The sequence below is a fragment of the Geotrypetes seraphini genome, chromosome 6, assembly GCF_902459505.1.
Source record: "Geotrypetes seraphini chromosome 6, aGeoSer1.1, whole genome shotgun sequence".
Taxonomy (NCBI): domain Eukaryota; kingdom Metazoa; phylum Chordata; class Amphibia; order Gymnophiona; family Dermophiidae; genus Geotrypetes; species Geotrypetes seraphini.
Genome location: NC_047089.1, coordinates 36,237,363 through 36,256,726, shown reverse-complemented (window position 1 = coordinate 36,256,726; position 19,364 = coordinate 36,237,363). Strand labels below are relative to the sequence as shown.

Sequence of the window (19,364 nt, the reverse complement as noted above, 5' to 3'; positions counted from 1 at the left end):
TAAAGGAGGAGATATCGGAACTACTGCAGCAAATGTGCAATCTATCCCTGAAAACAGGCATGATCCCGGAAGACTGGAAGATAGCCAACGTTACGCCCATCTTTAAAAAGGGATCAAGAGGTGACCCGGGAAACTATAGACCGGTGAGTCTGACCTCGGTTCCGGGGAAAATGGCGGAAGCACTGATAAAAGAAAACATCGATGAACATTTTGAAAGAAACAAACTTCTGATAACCAGCCAACATGGTTTCTGCAAGGGTAGATCGTGCCTAATGAACTTATTACACTTCTTCGAAGGAATTAACAAACGGATGGACAAAGGAGACCCCATAGACATTATATATCTAGATTTCCAAAAAGCCTTTGACAAGGTGCCCCATGAACGCCTACTCCGGAAACTGAAGAACCATGGGGTGGAAGGAGACGTACATAGATGGATCAGAAACTGGTTGGCGGGTAGGGGTGAAGGGCCACTACTCAGACTGGAGGAGGGTCACTAGTGGGGTCCCGCAGGGCTCGGTGCTCGGGCCGCTGCTATTTAATATATTCATAAATGATCTAGAAACAGGGACGAAGTGTGAAATAATAAAATTTGCAGACGACACCAAACTATTTAGTGGAGCTCGGACTAAAGAGGACTGCGAAAAATTGCAAAGGGACTTGAACAAACTAGGGAAATGGGCGATGAGATGGCAGATGAAGTTCAATGTTGAGAAATGTAAAGTATTACATGTGGGAAACAGAAACCCGAGGTACAACTATATGATGGGAGGGATGTTATTAAATGAGAGTACTCAAGAAAGGGACTTGGGGGTAATGGTGGACATGACAATGAAGCCAACGGCACAGTGCGCAGCGGCTGCTAAGAAGGCAAACAGAATGCTAGGCATAATCAAGAAGGGTATTACAACCAGAACGAAAGAAGTTATCCTGCCATTGTATCGGGCGATGGTGCGTCTGCATCTAGAGTACTGCATCCAATGTTGGTCGCCGTACCTTAAGAAGGACATGGCTTTACTCGAGAGGGTTCAGAGGAGAGCGACGCATCTGATAAAGGGGATGGAAAACCTTTTATACGCTGAGAGATTGGAGAAACTGGGTCTCTTTTCCCTGGAGAAGAGGAGACTTAGAGGGGATATGATAGAGACTTACAAGATCATGAAGGGCATAGAGAGAGTTGAGAGGGACAGATTTTTCAAACTTTCGAATAATAAAAGAACAAGAGGGCATTCAAAAAAGTTGAAAGGGGACAGATTCAAAACGAATGCTAGGAAGTTCTTCTTTACCCAACGGGTGGTGGACACCTGGAATGTGCTTCCAGAGAGCGTAATAGGGCAGAGTATGGTACTGGGGTTCAAGAAAGGATTGGATAATTTCCTGCTGGTAAAGGGGATAGAGGAGTATAGATAGAGGATTACTGCACAGGTCCTGGACTTGTTGGGCCGCTGCGTGAGCGGACTGCTGGGCACGATGGACCTCAGGTCTGACCCAGCAGAGGCATTGCTTATGTTCTTATGTAAAAAATATTTTCCTCTCAATAAAAATGATTTAAACAAAAAAATATTTTCCAACCCTCCCTTCCACCCACCCACCCTGGACGTGGATGACCAAAGGGCAAAATCAACAATCATTCTTTGCAAAATTTTGTCAATGGCTCCCAAATCTTCAGAAATTTTTTGTAATGTCCCTGTTGTATAGCCATAATACATTCCATTTTAAAAACGTGACACAGAGACTCCCACCAAAAGGTATAGTTCAATCTATCCTAGTTTTTCCAATTCCTTAAAATAAGCTGTATGGCAACCCCTGTCATAATAAAGAGAAGTTTATTATTATGAGATGATATTTGGCTTTTAGCTCTCATCAAAGTGCCAAATAGCACAGTGTCATATGTTAGTGCCACTGGATTTACCATTACTTTGTTTACCTGATCCCAAATGGCTCTCCAAAACTGAAGTATCAAGGGATAATTGTACAATAGATGATCTAACGTCACAGGTTCAAGATGGCAGTGCCAGCATCTATTAGACTTGGAACTATCTAATTTCTATAACTGGAATCCAACATGCTCTATGTAACAAGAAAAACCATGTTTGTCTCATAGATGCTGACACCGTACATCTCAACCTCCAAGTCAGATTTGTGGCCATTGAGGCGCAGTAATTTGATGCTTTATCTCAATGCTCCAAATGTATAATGTATAAAAGTGGCAGTTAAACTTTGGAGATCTTTTCTGTGTGGATGCGTCCAAAGGGGTGTTTGGCCCGTTGAAAGCTCTCTCTCTTTGACTGCAACTTGGATCTCTCCAGTCACTGGCACAGATGATGCGTACCTCTGCTTCAATGGCGATGTATCTTTACTTTATGTTATGCAAATGAACTGTTTGTTAGACTGATGTATAGGGAATTAAAGCATAGGGCTCCTTTTATCAAGCTGCGCTTACGGTTTAACGCATGCAATAGCGCGCGTTAAACCGCCGTCCGCGCTAGCCATTACGACCTCCTCTTGAGCAGGCGGTAGTTTTTAGGCTAGCGTGGGGGTTAGCGTATGATGAAAAGTCGCGAGCGTTAACCCTGCTAGCATGTCTTGATATAGCGAGCCCTAACTCTCTGCATAATATTGTATCTTGTATTATCTGACACAAAGACACCCAAAAGAATACCACAAAGTGACACGGGTGCTAAGCCATGTAAGACTTTATGGCCTATACAAACAAACAAAACTGTGGAAACTTGCTGCTCGTGTCGTGTCGGCTAGCCCTCTGATGTCACTTCCTAGTTCATAATGCTGCTCGTGCAGGAAAAATTAAAGAGGTACGAGGGAGGGGGTAGGAAGGGGGGTCAGGAAGGAGCGGGGTGGAGAGGATGCCTGCGCCTTTTACATAGACCACACTCAAGGCGGACCATCCCACCCCCTCCACCTCCCATACTACCCGTAGCCAGTGAACAGGCACTGACCCATAAGGTCAAGGATCCCCCCCCCAAATCAATTTCTGTCACCTATTATAAGCACATTCCAACAACTTCTCTACCCATACCTATACCCAACAACTCCCGAAAACCAAAACAGGAATTCTTTTTCTTTGTCCACCAGAGTCAAAAGGCCGGAGCCACAGCTCATCGACACCCATCTGGGAAAGGAATTCAGTCCAGACTCGTAGAATAAAGAGACTCTTTTTTTTTTTGGGAGGGGGAAATCTTTATTGACATTTCAAACTTTATAATGTATACAATTGAAGAATCAGAAAAAACTTTATGAAAATACATTGTTATCATCACATTATTACATTGAACAATTTTTTTTATCTCTTTCTTATCTTAACTATAAACAATAATATTATATATTATACTATCAATATAATAATAATAATAAAAAAATAATTTAATTTTACTTTTCCAAATAAATATTCCACCTCCACCCTCCCAGGATGTGTAAAGGAATCTAACAAGGAAAAAAAAATCATAATTATAACGTAATAAAATTAGTCAATGGACCCCATACCTCATTAAAGGACTTGCTCGTACCTAAACGTTCTGCCATTATCTTTTCATATTTATATGTTGTACACACAGTTGCCCACCAAAAATTGAAATTAATCCTATCATGATTTTTACAATTGTATGTGATCATTTGAACCCCTATTCCTGTCAAAATCATTAAAAGGCGACTTTTATTTTTATCTAAAGTGGGTTTAACATGGAGAATCGTTCCACATATTATCGCCTCATATGTCAAGGGGATAGATGCTTCAAGAATAAGATTAATTTGTCCCTAAATTGACTTCCAAAAACTAAGTATCAATGGACAAAAATATATCAGATGATCCAAAGTCCCTATATCAATATGATAATGCCAACATCTATTAGACTCTAACTGAAGTGCAGTAAAGGTAAGGTATTGAGGTAAATTCTCAAATAGCTGCTGAATTTTAAGTGCCTGGATGACGTGTGCTAAGTACAAATTCTACAATGGTAGGCTGTGCATGCAGCTGCCGTTATTGAATATTAGTGTAAATTTGTGCTTACACACCATCTTTAAGCATACATGTACACATGGCTGGTGTACATGTATGTGCTTAACCGTAGGAAGGTAGGCACGTAAATGCTGGTATTCTATAAAATACATAAATACTGGCCACTTGCTTAGCACACCATCACACAAGTCCAAAAATATATAGTGCTAGCGTATACAATATTTCACACACCAAATTATCAGCAATTAACAGCTGTATAGATATAAACACTACAAAGTAACTATTTTAGCTTAAACAAGACCTGAAAAGCTAAATAAATTTTTTGCATGGATCTTCAGAACGCCATTGGGGGATATATAACTCCTGACTGCTTTTAGTCTTCATCGATCCAATTAATGTGCTCATTAATCATTGTGACATTTTCTCCACTCTACATTTTCATATTCACTTTTTCATTGTGCAGAGTTAAAAACTTGGGTTGTGCATTTGTTCCGGGACATAATTGCCACTTCTCTCGACACGCATGTTTCAAAAGAAGTTTCTTCGGGGTTAAGGGGTTCTATAACATTTGCAGTTCAAACGTTATAGAACCCCTCGACCCTGAAGAAAGTTTCTTTAGAATTAGAAACATAGAAATATGATGGCAGATAAAGGCCAAATGGCCCGTCCAGTCTGCTCATCCACAGTCTCCTCCTCTTCCTTAGAGATCCCATATGCCTGTCCCATGCTTTCTTCAATTCAGAAAACAGTCTTTGTCTCCACCACCTCTATCGGGAGACTATTCCATGCATCTACCACCCTTTCTGTAAAAAGTATTTCCTTAGATTACTTCTGAGCCTATCTCCTCTTAACTTCATCGTATGCCCTCTCATTGAAGAGTTTCCTTTCAAATGAAAGAGACTCGACTCATGCGCATTTACACTACGTAGATATTTAAACATCTCTATCATATCTCCACTCTCCCGTCTTTCCTCCAAAGTATACTGTACATATTGATATTTTTAAGTCTGTCCCCCTATGCCTTAAGATGAAGACCACCCACCATTATTGTAGCCTTCCTCTGGACCGACTCCATTCTTTTTATATCTTTTTAAAGAAGCGGTCTCCAGAATTGTACACAATATTCTAAATGAGGTCTCACCAGAGTCTTATAAAGGGGCATCAATACCTCCTCTTTCCTACTGGCCTTACCTCTCCCTATGCACCCTAGTATCCTTCTAGCTTTCACCGTCACCTTTTCGACCTGTTTGGCCACCTTAAGATCATCACATACTATCACTGCCAAGTCCCTCCACTCTTATGTGCACAAAAGAATTAGAAGGATTGTGCTTTAACAGCAAAAATTAATGCGCAGTTAGGAGGAAGCTCTACATATGTCACCCAAAAAAACCCCCAGTGCCATAAAGGTTGGCGCTTAGAGCAATTCTATAAAGCACATCAGAAATTAGGCACATACATTTAGGTGCAGGCATTTATGCCAATGAAAACTAGGCCTAAATGCCCGCATCTAAGCTGTGTGTAGAGCATATTCTATAACAATGCACTTAATGTTTAGGAATGCCCATGCTTCGTCACCCCGCCCCCCCCCGGCCACACCCATGCACTAGAATGTATGTGTACCACTCTTTTTTTTTTTAATCTTTATTCATTTTTCATCTTACAACAAGTGTATCAATAATTGACAATTGAAATTAAATACATCACTTGAATTTCAATCATATTTAATATTAATACATAGAATTTAACCCCATTCCTCCCACCCCTACCATAACATATGCTCTCAAATATCTCCTATAAAATATTCATTTCTATTGAATCAAACATTTAATAAAATTTAGAATCCCCCCTCCCATCCCTTCATTTGTATTATACTTATATTGGAACAATGGTATCTATTCATTACAATAATATATAATAATATATATATAATATATAATAATATGTGTACCACTCTATAAAATATGCTTAGAATGTTGTGTGCCTAAATTCTAATTAGTGCCAATAATTGATATTGAAGTTTTCCCTTTTGTTTTGCCTTTTACGCACCTATAGTATTAAATTTATTGTATTATCTTTTCTGACTTCCTTCTCTTTATATAGGTAATTGTACGTAATTATTGCTTTCATAGGTACTATAGTTAGATTGTGAACCCATTGGGACAGAGCGGGAAATTCAAAGTACCCGATTAGATTTTTGGCAATTATTTAAGTCAATTTAAGTGTTTTGTAAACCACTTCGAATCCTTTGGGAGATTTAGCAGTATATAAGGCATCACATTAAGGGCTCCTTTTACGAAGCCACATTAGCGGCTTTATCGCACGCAACTTTTTAGCGCGCGCTAACCCCCGCGCTAGCCGAAAAACTACCGCCTGCTCAAGAGGAGGCGGTAGCGGCTAGCGCGGCCAGCAATTTAGCGCGTGCAATTACGCACGTTAAACCGCTAACCCGGCTTCATATAAGGAGCCCTAAATTAGATTAATTGCTTATTAATTGGCAATTGGTATGGAATGGCTTGTTAATAGATTGTGTGCAAATTGGCAAGGTGCACAAATTAGCTCATGCAACTTTGGCAGCAGTATACAGAATCTGGAGGTATGTGCAAAGGCCGTGTGGAAGGGTTGCAGGAATGCCCAAAATGTACTCTGCAGTTACCACACCAAAATGTTCCTTACCTGCATTATGACTACAATTAGCAAGAGGAGGAATTAAGGGCTCCTTTTACTAAGGTGCGCTAGCATTTTTAACGCACGCAGGAAATTACCGCGCACTACTCTGCGTGCTATGCTTCTAGAACTAACACCAGCTCAATGCTGGCATTAAGGTCTAGCATGTGTGGCAATGTAGCGCGCGTTATTCCACGCGTTAAAGCCCCTAACGCGGCTTAGTAAAAGGAGCCCTAAGTATATCGGGGATAACTGCACAAGTGACAGCATGCGGTGGCCTGATACTGGGCTGTGCTAGTATTCTATAATGCAATCCAGGTACCCAGATACCAATAGGCTTATACCACATGGCTTCAGGTCACCTAAAGGAGGTGCCCACTTATAGATTTATCTCCTTACAAGTGCATAATGCACTCTAATAAAAGAGACCCAAGAGCTCAGACTTTGAAATCCATATAACTCTCTCAAATCCCCTTCAACTGGTCTGAAAATGTATCATTTAACATTCTTAGAGAGGCTACCGCATCACTGAGAAAAGCCTGCAAAGCTGTAGGAGCCTTAATGTTCCGAGTGATGCTGTTAACGATAACTTGCATACGTGCTGGATAGAATACACCCTACTACGCATTCATTTGCAAAGAGCTGCTTCCTGCATTGATGCATAGTTTTATTTATATCCAGTCGTAATGAAAAAGTCTTGCCATTATGTTGAGCTGCTTGTAAGATCCAACACATGTGGAACCACAATACATTCATAATAACTGGCTTTGGGCACTATGCAGTAGAGGTTTTGAACAACAGGGATCTATGGGCCTATCTCAGTTCAAAAGGCCAATTGAAGTATTGTTCCAAAAGCTGTATAACGAACTGTCTTATATATCATGCCCTTTGTTCCTTCTGGAACACCTAAAAATCCTCAAATTGCATCATTGGCAGCAAATATTTAAATCTCAAGACTCCTCTCAAGGATATTTATGACTTTAATGTTAAGCTAAGGAGAAGCTAGTTTGTTCTCCTGGACTGTGATTTGTTTCTCCACTGATGGCGTCTTTATAGGCTAAATTAAATTGTTGTTTCAACCTCACAACCTCTTCCTTCAGTTCAATTAGCACTTATCTGTTGTCCTTTAACCTGCAGCAAGTTCTTCATTACAGATTGCAGCGTATCATCATTCCTAGGGCCAACAGCTTTTTTGTGGAGATGAAGGTCTTGCTTGGAACATTTCACATCTTGCATACAGGGAGCAGTAATATTGACATAGCCATCTTCAAGAATTAAATCAGACTAGCATGGTGGAAAGTGGATTCATCTTCGGGTGGAAATTTCAATTTATAAAAATGGCTCTTTAGGAGTGTCTGTTCTAAGTGGCCATCTAGGGCAAAGCTTGCTATAGGGCCTGATTCCAGTATGGTTGTCAATCAACCGCTAGGCACTGTTTACAGAATCATGCCTAGTGGTGCTTAAGTTGGCTTAGGACTTGCTAGGCATCTTCATGGTAGGCACCATTGTATTAGGCCAGGGTTTTCCTAGCCTAATTTACTAGTGCCTACCATAGACACCTACAGTAAGCCTTAACCCACCAATTCCTCACCCTTAACCATGCTTACTTTTCAGGTAGACATCGTTAGGTGCAGGTAGGTGCCTCACCTTAGGCATGATCTCAAACTGGAGAAAGACTATGATAAGATGGTGACAAAAACCAAAAGGTTGTTTGGTTGCACAGAGAGCGGCATAACCAACAGAAAGAAAGAGGTAATCATGTCCCTGTGCAATTGATGCATCATTTCCGTCCTTGGAGCCTTCACCACTGCTAAAAATATGTCGAGTTTCTCAAATGTGCAATGGGTGATTGCCAGGTGTTTGAATGCAGGGATTGTAAGTCATCATATGGTCTTCTTTGGAAGAATATCACAAAGGAGAAAAAGGTGAGGCAGTGACATTTAAAATATTATGAGTATGTCACAGTCTATGGTCTGATCCATGGCTGACCAGAATGGCAGTTAGGATAAGAGAATGCCAGTGAGGGGCTACTTTGCTGTATCAGCAAGGCATCAGAAATGAGAAACTAGGGGTATGCTGGTGAGAGGATCAGCAGCAGTGTGTGATTTTGCTAACCTTTACAATTTGCATTTGGGTCATGTGAGCACAGAAAAGAAACTAAAAAAAGCACATTTGGACATAGAACATCAGCAATAAGACCAAGACACACAAAAGGCTGCTTACACAGTGATTATACATGTGCACTCAGCTATTTTGGAAGGTGATCAAAAATGCTGCATTTTAGGGACAATAGAGGAAGTAAGGAAAAAGTAGGGAACTACAGGCCTGAATTCTGTGGTAAGTAAATTAAAAGAAACACTTTTAAAACAGAGAATAGTGATGTTTCTGGAATCCAGTGGATTACAGGACCAGAGGCAACATGGATTCACTAGAGGTAGGTCTTGTCAGATAAATCTGATCAATTCTTTGACTGGGTGACCAGAGAATTGGATAGAAGAAGTGTGCTAGATGTGGTATATTCAGATTTTAGCTAAGCCTTTGACAGTGATCCACATAGATGTCTAATAAATAAACTGAGTACCCTCAATATGGGCCCCAGAGTGATGGACCGGGCCAGGAACTGGTTGAATGGAAGGTGACAGAGAGTAGTGGTCAATGGAGATTGCTCTGAAGAAAGGGATGTTACCAGTTTTGTGGCTCAGGATTGGTTCTTGGGCCTGTTCTTATTAGCATTTTTGTAAGTGATATTGCTGAAGGGTTGTCTGGTAAGATTTGCCTCTTTGCAGATGATACCAAAATCTGCAATAGAGTAGACACCCCTGATGATGTGAATAACATGCAGAAAAACCTAGCAAAGCTTGAAGAATGGCCTCAAATTTGGCAGTTAAGATTTAATGCTAAGAAATGTAAGGTCATACAAAAACCTGAGCGGGTGAAGAACTTTTGTGTATGAAAGAGGAGCAGGACTTGGGTGTGATAGTATGTGATGATCTTAAAGTGGCCAGACAGGAAAAGGTGACAATAAAAGCTAGAAAGATGCTTGGGTGCATAGGGAAAGGTATGGCCAGTAGGAAACAGGAGGTATTGATACCCTTGTATAAGACTGGTGAGACCTCATTTAGAATTTGTGTACAATTCTGGGGAACCCACCTTCAAAAAGATATAAAAGGATGGAGTATGTCCAGAGGAAGGCTACTAAAATGGTTGGCAGTCTTTGTCATAAGGTGTATGGGGACAGAGTTAAAGATCTCAATCCAGTTCTCTGGCCACTTAGTAAAAAAAAATCAATCAGATTTGTTTGACACAATTTTCTTTTGGTAAAACCATGTTGCCTCGGTTCTTGTAAGCCAATGGATTCTAGGAACTGTACTATACTCTCCTTCAGCTGTGCCGCCATAATTTTGCCTACCACTGAAGTAAGTCACTGCATGAAAAATATTTATAAATGATTTTCAAAGAATGTTTCCACAAGTATCAATTCTTAACTAATAGAACTCTGCTCAGAGACATGAAGGCAATATGTTCCGCCTCACCAACCAATCATTGCAGCGTTCATTTTTTCTTTTTCTCCAGTGTGATATTCTCTTTAATTGTTATGTGCTAGCTACACTAGCTATGCTTAACTGCTTATGCAAGTATAGAGTTGGAAAGCAAATCATTCAAACTTAGCTTTAAAGCAGTAGCAGGTTCCGACGTGCCACGTTTCGGTTCTTCGTCAGGGAACCAATATACAATTACAGTTAAACTGGAGGTGAAAGCTCATGTAAAGTACAGTTAGCTAATATCATCTCAGCATGGTTTCTCCTTAAAGTGCAATCCTAGTGTGGGTAAGGTGTAGATGGGTCGCAAGGGCAGGATGGGCTGGGCTTCCTCCTGCCCATGTCAAGATGGGGCTGCGTCGGGGCAGGAGGGGTTGAGCTCCCTCCTGCCCGATCATGGTATCGCTATCACAGCAGGGGAGATGAGCCATCTCTCCTGCTGCGATCGTTGCTGGGGGTGGGGGGGGGGGAGGTAGTGGTGGATTCTGTAATCAGTGTTCCTCCTTCGCATAAAAGGCCTAGCATTAGGCATTTGGGACTTAGGCTTTTTTTTTTGGTTTATTATATGTTGTAAGTGTAGACGTAGTGGTGGTCTGGGTGTTTAAACAGCTGAACGTAGAGGCAGGCCATTATTTTAAAAAACCCTCCTTTTGGACTTTTTTTTGAGAATGGACATTTTTCCTGCTTCTACTTTCAGCGTTTAAGGCCTAGGCCAAAAGGGGGCTTAGACGTTTTTTTTTATTATGCCCCTCCACATATTTTAGGCTTTATGAAGTTAATAAGCCTGAAGATTGAAGTAATTTCTATTCAGATTTAATATTTGCTATATCACTACTTTTTATTTTAAAAAAACTTGTAGTTTAAAATCGGGAATTTAAAAGTTTTTATAAAAAATAAGTTATCAATAAACATGTATTTAATAGTGATAAAGGATAAAAAGAAAGGCATATGAGACCAATGATAGTTCACAGGTGGTTGTTCTGACAGGACTTGTTCCAAAGACAAACGGCCATGAACACTTGAGGTCTTTTAGCCTTCAAAAAAGTATACAAAAATTAGCATTTATAGATAAGAAGTTTCTGCAAAGAATTCCTTCTTATATTCTTCACAATAGGAGGGTTATTGGTCTTTGACTTATTATTTTGAGGATACGTTTACTATGCATTAGGCATTAACCCACACCCATGCTGACCTCTAAAGCATATTAAAACAGCCAGTGCAGCAGAAATCCATGCTAGCTGCTTAATACCGTTAGTGGGTATTACAGGATAGTGTAATTGCACTTACTGCCACCTCAAGAGAAGGTGATTAGTGCAATTGTGCTACTGCTCTTTCATGTATATCTCCCCTGTTATCTGATCACTCCCTAGGGTTACCATATTTTACAAAGGAAAACCCTGGGCACATAACCCTGCCACATTCTGCCTCCAGGCCTGCCCCATTCCGCCACAACCCCACCTGGTTTCATCTCCAGTCCCAGCTGTTTCCGTTTCCGGCCCTGCCCAGTCCTGCCCCCAGCCCCACCCCCAGCAAGCCTCCTCTCTTCTTTGATGAGCTCTGGACGTGTCCGGAGGAACTGGAGCATGCGCGGATGTGTGTGATGTCATCCGCACATGCTCAGAGGCCCTCCATGTGCGGCTGAAGTTTGTCGGAGCTTTCCGAAACCTGGACAAATGCTGGATTTTTGAAAAGCCCGTCCAGGAGCCCAGACAGTCCTTTAAAAAAGAGGACATGTCTGGGTTTTCCTGGACGTCTGATAACCCTATCACTCCTTCCACCATCCAAGTCCTTGTCCCAGCACACCCCCATGCAATTTCACAACCTTCCCCAATTACAGTTCGCAACCACTTGAAACATGCCATTCTGATCCTCCTAACATTCCAATCAGCAAAAATCAATCAACCCCTCTCCACACCCTCCCTAGCTTCCCAATACCCTCGGGTCTTACTGGGAAGTGCTTGGTGGTGCAAGTTTCAAGTTTAAGTTTCAAGTTTCTTAGGATTTTATATACCGCCTATCAAGGTTATCTAAGCGGTTTTTACAATCAGGTACTCAAGCATTTTCCCTCTCTGTCCCGGTGGGCTCACAATCTGTCTAACGTACCTGGGGCTACGGAGGATTAAGTGACTTGCCCAGGATCACAAGGAGTAGCGCGGGGTTTGAACCCACAACCCCAGGGTGCCGAGGCTGTAGCTCCAACCACTGCGCCACACAGTGAGCCGGGCAAGGAGTGGTCCTCCTGTGCTCCCACAAGTCTAGTTCTGACTCACAAAATGGCTATCATGACCTTAGTGGTAGTCTTGTAGTACCACTGCTAGGGGTTGGCTTTCTATATAAGGAGGGCCTCACCACATTATCTGTTTGTGCCAGATAGCCTGGGGTATTTGGAATTGCTCTGCCCTGTGCGCTCCCAAATCTGGGCGCCAAAATTGGCACACTACACGATTCTACAATGGGAGCTCATCTTTTCCCTTTCATTTAAATCTACCTTTTTGTGCCATGGTAGCTAATATAATTATCCAGCATCTCATATAATGGACTATGGAAAACAATATTTAAAGGCAATATAACTATAATTAACGATATGACAGCTATAATGCTTCTTCTGTATCGATGAATATATGCTTCCTCTAATGGTCATAGAGCCAGTTATTTTTAATTATTTAAATAACCTTTTCTATTTCATTGTTAAGGGAAACACATCTTGAAAATAGGATTCAAAATATTTCATAGCCAGTTCTGATCATACCTTTCTCGGACCTGTACTCTTTAACTCAAGGACATCCATTGTGTAGTTTACTCTACGACCATAATGATCAAACTGAACATTCCCAGTCAAACCTTGGATTCGGACCTGAAGAAAGAAGGGGGAAAATAATTTCTTATACATTCTTTGGAATATTTTTCACAATAAGCTTCTTATAATACTTGGCTTATTTTAGCTCTTGTCAATATTTCTTGCATCTAAAACACAATACAGCTGCCAAGCAGAGAATAAACAGCACAGGACAAATAATTTTAGAGGTAATAGTTTTAGTGGATATATTTAAACCTCCTTATCGTATCTCTCCTCTCTCACCTTTCTTCCAAACAGAGGCATGTGGTGAGGGTTTTAAGGGGATTCAGTGAATCCCCTGCTCTATAGCCCTGCTTTTTTATTTTTGTTTACTTTTTTGCTTGATAGCTTGATTCGTTGAGTAGGCACCCTGCTCAACCAGGCAAATTGCATCAAACAAAAAAAATATATATATTTATAAAAAAAGCAGGGCTCTTGGGCTGGGGATTCCCTGAAACCCCTTGAAGGCCCTGACATACTAATCTGAATTTGACTGGCTGAGCAGCATCTGCCTGTTGCCTGCACAACCAATAAAATTCAGAGCAATGCCCTCAGGGTCTTTAGGAGGTGGGGCGAATCCCTTGAAGGCCCTGACCACATTCCACTGCTTCTAAAGTACTCATTTACAATACCCCAGACAAAATATATCTCCGGTATATCTCAGAACCGGGCTCAGTACATTCACAGCACTAAGCTTCACATGTCAGCTCTTCACTAGTTCAATTTAAATTTTTATCCATCAATATAAATACTTTAGAATAATTTATAAGTAATAACACTTATCTTTGTGGTCTGAAAAGTTGGGGATCCCGGATTGTGTCTGAGGTTCTGAGATGTACCAGAGGTATATTTTGTTTGGGGTATTGGCCTTGGATTTAAAAAAGAGCCTGAGGGTAAGAAATAAACTGCTTCCAAAGTATACATATTAAGACTTTCCCCATACACTTTAGGAAGAATGGGATTATTTGGAAGGTCAATGACTATTTTAGTAGCCACCCTCTGGACCAAAATTGTATTCAGGCATTATCACCTCTTTTTTTCTGCTGACCATTCCTCTCCCTATGTACCCAAGTATCCTTCTGGATTTTGCTTCACCTTTTCTACCTGTTTGGCCATTTTAAGATCATCATACAAAATCACCGCCAAGTCCCACTCCTTTTGTAGCTCAAATGCATGGCCCTGCAGTTTTTAGCATTAAATCCTCTCAGATGTATGCTATCTGGACCCATTGCTTTGTCCGCCTTTAGTTTAGCTAGCTTCTCACAAACAATCTGAAAATCATTTTATGTTTTTCAATGCCTTCAATACACTTTGACAGTATCTTTGGAACAAAGCTAAGGAGTAAGAAGAGATCTGAAGAAAGCTTAAGGAAAGTCAAGAACCTTGCTGTGTTCTCAAGGTGTTCCAGTTCACCTTACACAGAAGACCATTCTAGGACCATAACTGAAGAAGAAAGGAGGCATGAGGCAGGACAGGGGCAGGGCATGATGAGGTGGGGCGGGTGGGTTGGGGCAGGGGGCCCAATGGACTTGTGTGCCTAGGGGCTCTCGACAAATTAATCCTGCCTTGGTTGTCCCCTTAAGCCCCCTATAGTTAACATCCCCTTGAAAAGCCAAACTAGCGAGGGATACCAGTCTCTGTGACAGAGCTGGGAAAAGACACGTTTATATTTTGAAGATGGCAAAGATAAATATTCATGCACCAGCATACACACGTTTGTGTTGTTATTGTACAATTTAAATATGTATGTGATGGAGGCAGCACCTTCAAAAACATATAACAGAATGAAGTTGGTCCAGAGGCGTATGGGGACAGACTAAGATCTCAATATGTATTCATTGGAGGAAAGATAGGAGAGGGGAGATAGGATAGAGATGTTAAAATGTAGTACCTATGAGGGGCATTTTTGAAAGGACATCTAAGTCTGAGGTTGGACGTTTTGGGCAAGAAGTCCACAAACCCAGCAGAAAGAATGTCCATTTTCAAAACTGCCAGACGTCTATCTTTTATTTTTGAGCCAATCAGGGCCTTAGGCCCCTCCCACTGCATCCAAAGACGCATTGGGAGGGGGAAAACTCGTCATTCGCAGCACGCAGCCCTGTAGGCAGGAGGGAATGGACAGGGGATATGGGAGGGGTGTCCAACAATGTCGGTGGATGCGGGGGGGGGGGGGTGGATTTGGAGGGTCTGGGGATGTCAGGGGGATGTTGGGGGAAGGAGTGTAGAGCTCTGCGGATCAGCAGATCCTGTATTTTAGAAGAAGCTCTACATCAGCAGAATAGGAATATTGCTGCAAAAAAAACCCCAACAACTTTGTCTGTGCATTGGCATTAGTGAACATGCTTGTGTTTTTTACATTGGAATTGATATTTATATTAAAACTCCTGAATATTTAGAAGACTGGACTCCTGAGGTGGGCATTTATGCTGTAATATGGCAAAATCGAGAGTGTTTTCCCCAATTGTGAGTTGTGTTGGATACTTGACCTTATTTATAGCTGATGAATAAAGAAAAGTGGCCGTTTTAAATTTGTTGGACTCTCTGGTCTCCTTTTTTGACCTCACTATGGGCCAGATTCACCAACCTGCCTGATCGGGCCCGATCTGGGCAGGTCTGACAAATTCAGCAAACTAAAATATGTAGATGGGGGCAATCGGAGGAATTCCCCCATCTGCCAGCACGGATCGCTTTTCTGTGATCCCCACGCATGTGCAGACCATCTGTAGATGGTCTGCACATGCCTGTCGGAGCCACAATCTTTTTTTTTTTTTTTTACTTTAATTATTAGTTTTTAGCCCTGCGAGCCCGTGGTTTTAAGCCGCTTTAAACCCACAGGTTAAAACCAAAGGCTCACAGGGCGGGGAAGGGCAGGAGAGATTCGGGGAAGAAGGGCAGGAGAAAACTGGGGCGGCGATTCGGCGATTCAGGGAGAGCAGGCAGGAGAGGGCGGCAGAGAGCAGGGCTTCCAGAGTCGGAAAGATGTTTTCGACTGGTCCCCAGCAGTTGCTTCTTCAGCTGATCGGCCAGCCCAGTTGGATGTGAAATTTTGCTTTGTGAATCGTGTCCCTGCCTACTTTGCATGTGTTTCACCTCATTTGCATGCACGGATTCGAAGCGGATCGCAGGAGAGGTTAGTGAATGGGGCCCGAGGGAAATATGGTCGCAAAGGGGTTGCAAACCGATCGGTACACGATCGGTTTGCTTTGTGAATCTAGCCCTTTATCCCCTTTGGGATTGTCACCGGCAGCCTCAGGGCAATGGGTCCTGGGACACCAGGACAAGAAAAAACTCTTGTGAGCTGCAGCGGGCAGCACAAAGGAAGGAAAACAGAAGGAAACACCACTTCACCAGGTAGGTATTCTTCAGGTAATCACTGGGTTTATTCTTGAAATCAAAATAAATCAAGCCAGCTTGCTTGTTTCCATATTAATCAATTCAAACAAAAACAAAACTTGTCAGGATGTTCGGTGATCAAGAATAGTCTCAAAAACAATCAAAATATACAACTAAATAGACTCTGAGTTAATGTTGGATAGATATAGTTCCAAACATATAAGTCAAAATCTTCCTCAAAGCTGGGACTGGCTCTCCAGCCAATTCACAGTCCAATAACTTGAAAAACTCCAAAAACAAAAACCAGTCTCTGGTGCTGATATCTTCAGCCTGAGTCAGTGCTACGGTTCTGACCCTCCCAGCAGCTGACGTGCTGGCCAGGCAGTGTGCTCCATGTGGTAACAACTTTGCCAACAATAGGCCCTCTATCCCACCACTGAGAATGCGGGGCAAACCCCACTGCCTGGGACTGGAACAGTCCTTCCCCCACCCAGGGGAAACAAAAAAACATTCAAAATTCAAAACAAGCCTTTCACAGATCTCACAGATGCCACCAAGCACCACAGCTCCTTCAGGGTTACCAAAAAGAAAACTTTGAAGTTTAAATAAGCAAGTTTAAATAAGCAAGGTTTCAGTAACTCACTTAGGCAATTCCAACTACTTGCCTCTGGAACAGCAAACTTCCATGGGCAGGACTTCATTCTGTAACTCAGCATTTGGCTCCGGGTCCAGCTCCATGTCCTAAGGAACTTCAGGCATGCAGAGAGGCGGTTCCGCTCCAACCTCAGTCAGCTCCATGCATTCCAGATGGTGGCTGCCGTTCAGAGCTCTCAACCCTGAGTGCCGCTGCCTGAACTCTAACTGCTCCTTCTGCTTCTGCCTCTGCCTTTCTAACAGCTCAGCTCTTTGGGATAACAGTCTGCAGCCATGCCCCAAACCCTCAGGTGAAAATGATTTCCTGGGAACTAACCTAGGTTTGTGTGGGGATGGGAAACCTGCACTTCTGCTCTCCCGCTCCCTCTATAGGTCAGAGAAGGAAAGTCATCCAATTCCTCAGTTTGGGGTTTAAATGGAGCTGTTTGTGGAGTGTCTGCTCTTGAACTATGCACTGCTCTGGGGACACTCCTAGCAGGCATAGGCTGCATACCACAGGATATAGTGAGGAGCTTGTTCTCCTTTTTCTTTAGTTTGGATGGTTTACTGTAAGACATTTTTTTACAAAATGAAATGACAATACTTTCACAGTGTGTGAGCAGGCCAAGTTTTTCATCACCTGATAACAGTGAATGTTTCTTTATAAGATGTCTCAACAAGATGTATAACTAAACATTTTTGCAGTCCCGGGCTTTGGGCTGTGTAGTCAATCATTCATGGAATAGTCAATGAGATGAATGTAGGGGTGGGATTTCCTGCTGTGCAATTGATTGACTCATTGTATCAAACTGTTCCTTCAAACAGCACTCTATGTGGGAGAATATGTTTACCAAAAAAGAACGAGCCTCACTGGAATCCCTAACTCCTGAAGCAGTTATATGAAATATGAAGCTGTGTTGGATGCAGCAATCTTCGATCTCTTTATATGCAATGACATAGGAAAAAAGCACTAGACTAAGGTCCGTTTTCTCCTTGACTCCTCAAACTATTGAAATGTTATTTCATAATGTAGGGCCTATTTACTAAAGGACATAAAGAGGGGAATTCAATGGGCACTAACTGCGATAATGCTTACTAAACGCTAAAGAAGCCCATTATATTCCTAAAGACATAGAAACATGACAGCAGATAAAGGCCAGATGGCCCCTCTAGTCTGCCCATCTGCAGTAACCATTATCTCCTCCTCTCCCTATTGGCTAAGGCTCTTCACATTTGCATCTCCTCTTCCTATAGGCTAAGGCTCTGTGCACCTGCATTGTGAGGTCATAGAGCTGCCCATCCGCAGTAACCATTATCTCTTTCTCTCTCCGAAAGATCCCCCTTGTCTATCCCAGGCCCTTTTGAATTCAGACACAGTCTCTGTCTCCACTACCTCTTCTGGGAGACAATTCCACGCATCTATCACCCTTTCTGTAAATAAGTATTTCCTTAGATTACTCCGGAGCCCGTCACCTCTTAACTTCGTCCTATGCCTTCTCATTGCAGAGTTTCTTTTCATATGAAATAGACTCGATTCATGCACATTTACATCATGTAGGTATTTAAACGTCTCTATCATATCTTCCCTCTCCCGCCTTTCCTCCAAAGTATGCAGATTGAGATCTTTAAGTCTGTTCCCATACGTCTTACCACGAAGACCACATACCATTTTAGTAACCTTCCTCTGGACCGACTCCATCCTTTTTATAACATCTTTAGCATTTAGCATGTGCTAACAATTAGTGTGTGCTAATACGGTATCACCCGCTGATGAATTCTCCCCTAAGCCCTTACCACATCTTTAGCATGTGCAAACATGATTTATTTATTTATTTAAAAAAAAAAATTTCTATCCCGCTACATCCACAGTTCTGAGCGGGTTACATAAAAACATACATAATGTGTTAAACCATTTTACAGTATTTTGCTTGTTACCAAGGGCAAACCCACTCATTACTGATGTTTTAGAAATATTTGGGGGAGGGGGGCATGTCATGGGTGGAAGGTGCACTCCAATAGGCAATTTCTGTACTTCTCAAAGCAGTATATATATATCTCCAAACAGCTCAATAAGGCAATCAATACTGCTTAAATTACCTTAAAAAGCAAGTTTTCATAGCAACATTTATAAATTCTTTTGAGAATAGTAAATAAAAAATGGTATAAGTCTGATGATTAAGTGGGGCCGATGAAGATATGATGTTTAAATCCCTTCCGATAATGAGTGCGGCGCTAGGGATGTGGCACAGGGGGTAGGGCTACAGCCTCAGCACCCTGAGGCTGTGGGTTCAAATCCCTCACTGCTCCTTGTGACTCTGGGCAAGTCACTTAATCCCCTCATTGCCCCAGGTACATTCGATAGAGTTTGAGCCCACCGGGACAGATA

The 19,364-nt window shown here is 42.0% G+C and overlaps 1 protein-coding gene across 5 annotated transcripts in view; it reads right to left on the bottom strand.

Annotated features, from left to right (window-relative positions):
- GRIA4 (glutamate ionotropic receptor AMPA type subunit 4) overlaps nt 1-19,364 on the bottom strand; it is a 402,801-nt gene that overhangs the window by 118,280 nt on the left and 265,157 nt on the right. For all 5 annotated transcript variants that reach the window (XM_033949867.1, XM_033949862.1, XM_033949863.1 and 2 more), the window contains exon 8: nt 12,926-13,030. In XM_033949867.1, the coding sequence (XP_033805758.1) occupies nt 12,926-13,030 (105 nt within the window). The remainder of the gene's footprint in view (nt 1-12,925; nt 13,031-19,364) is intronic.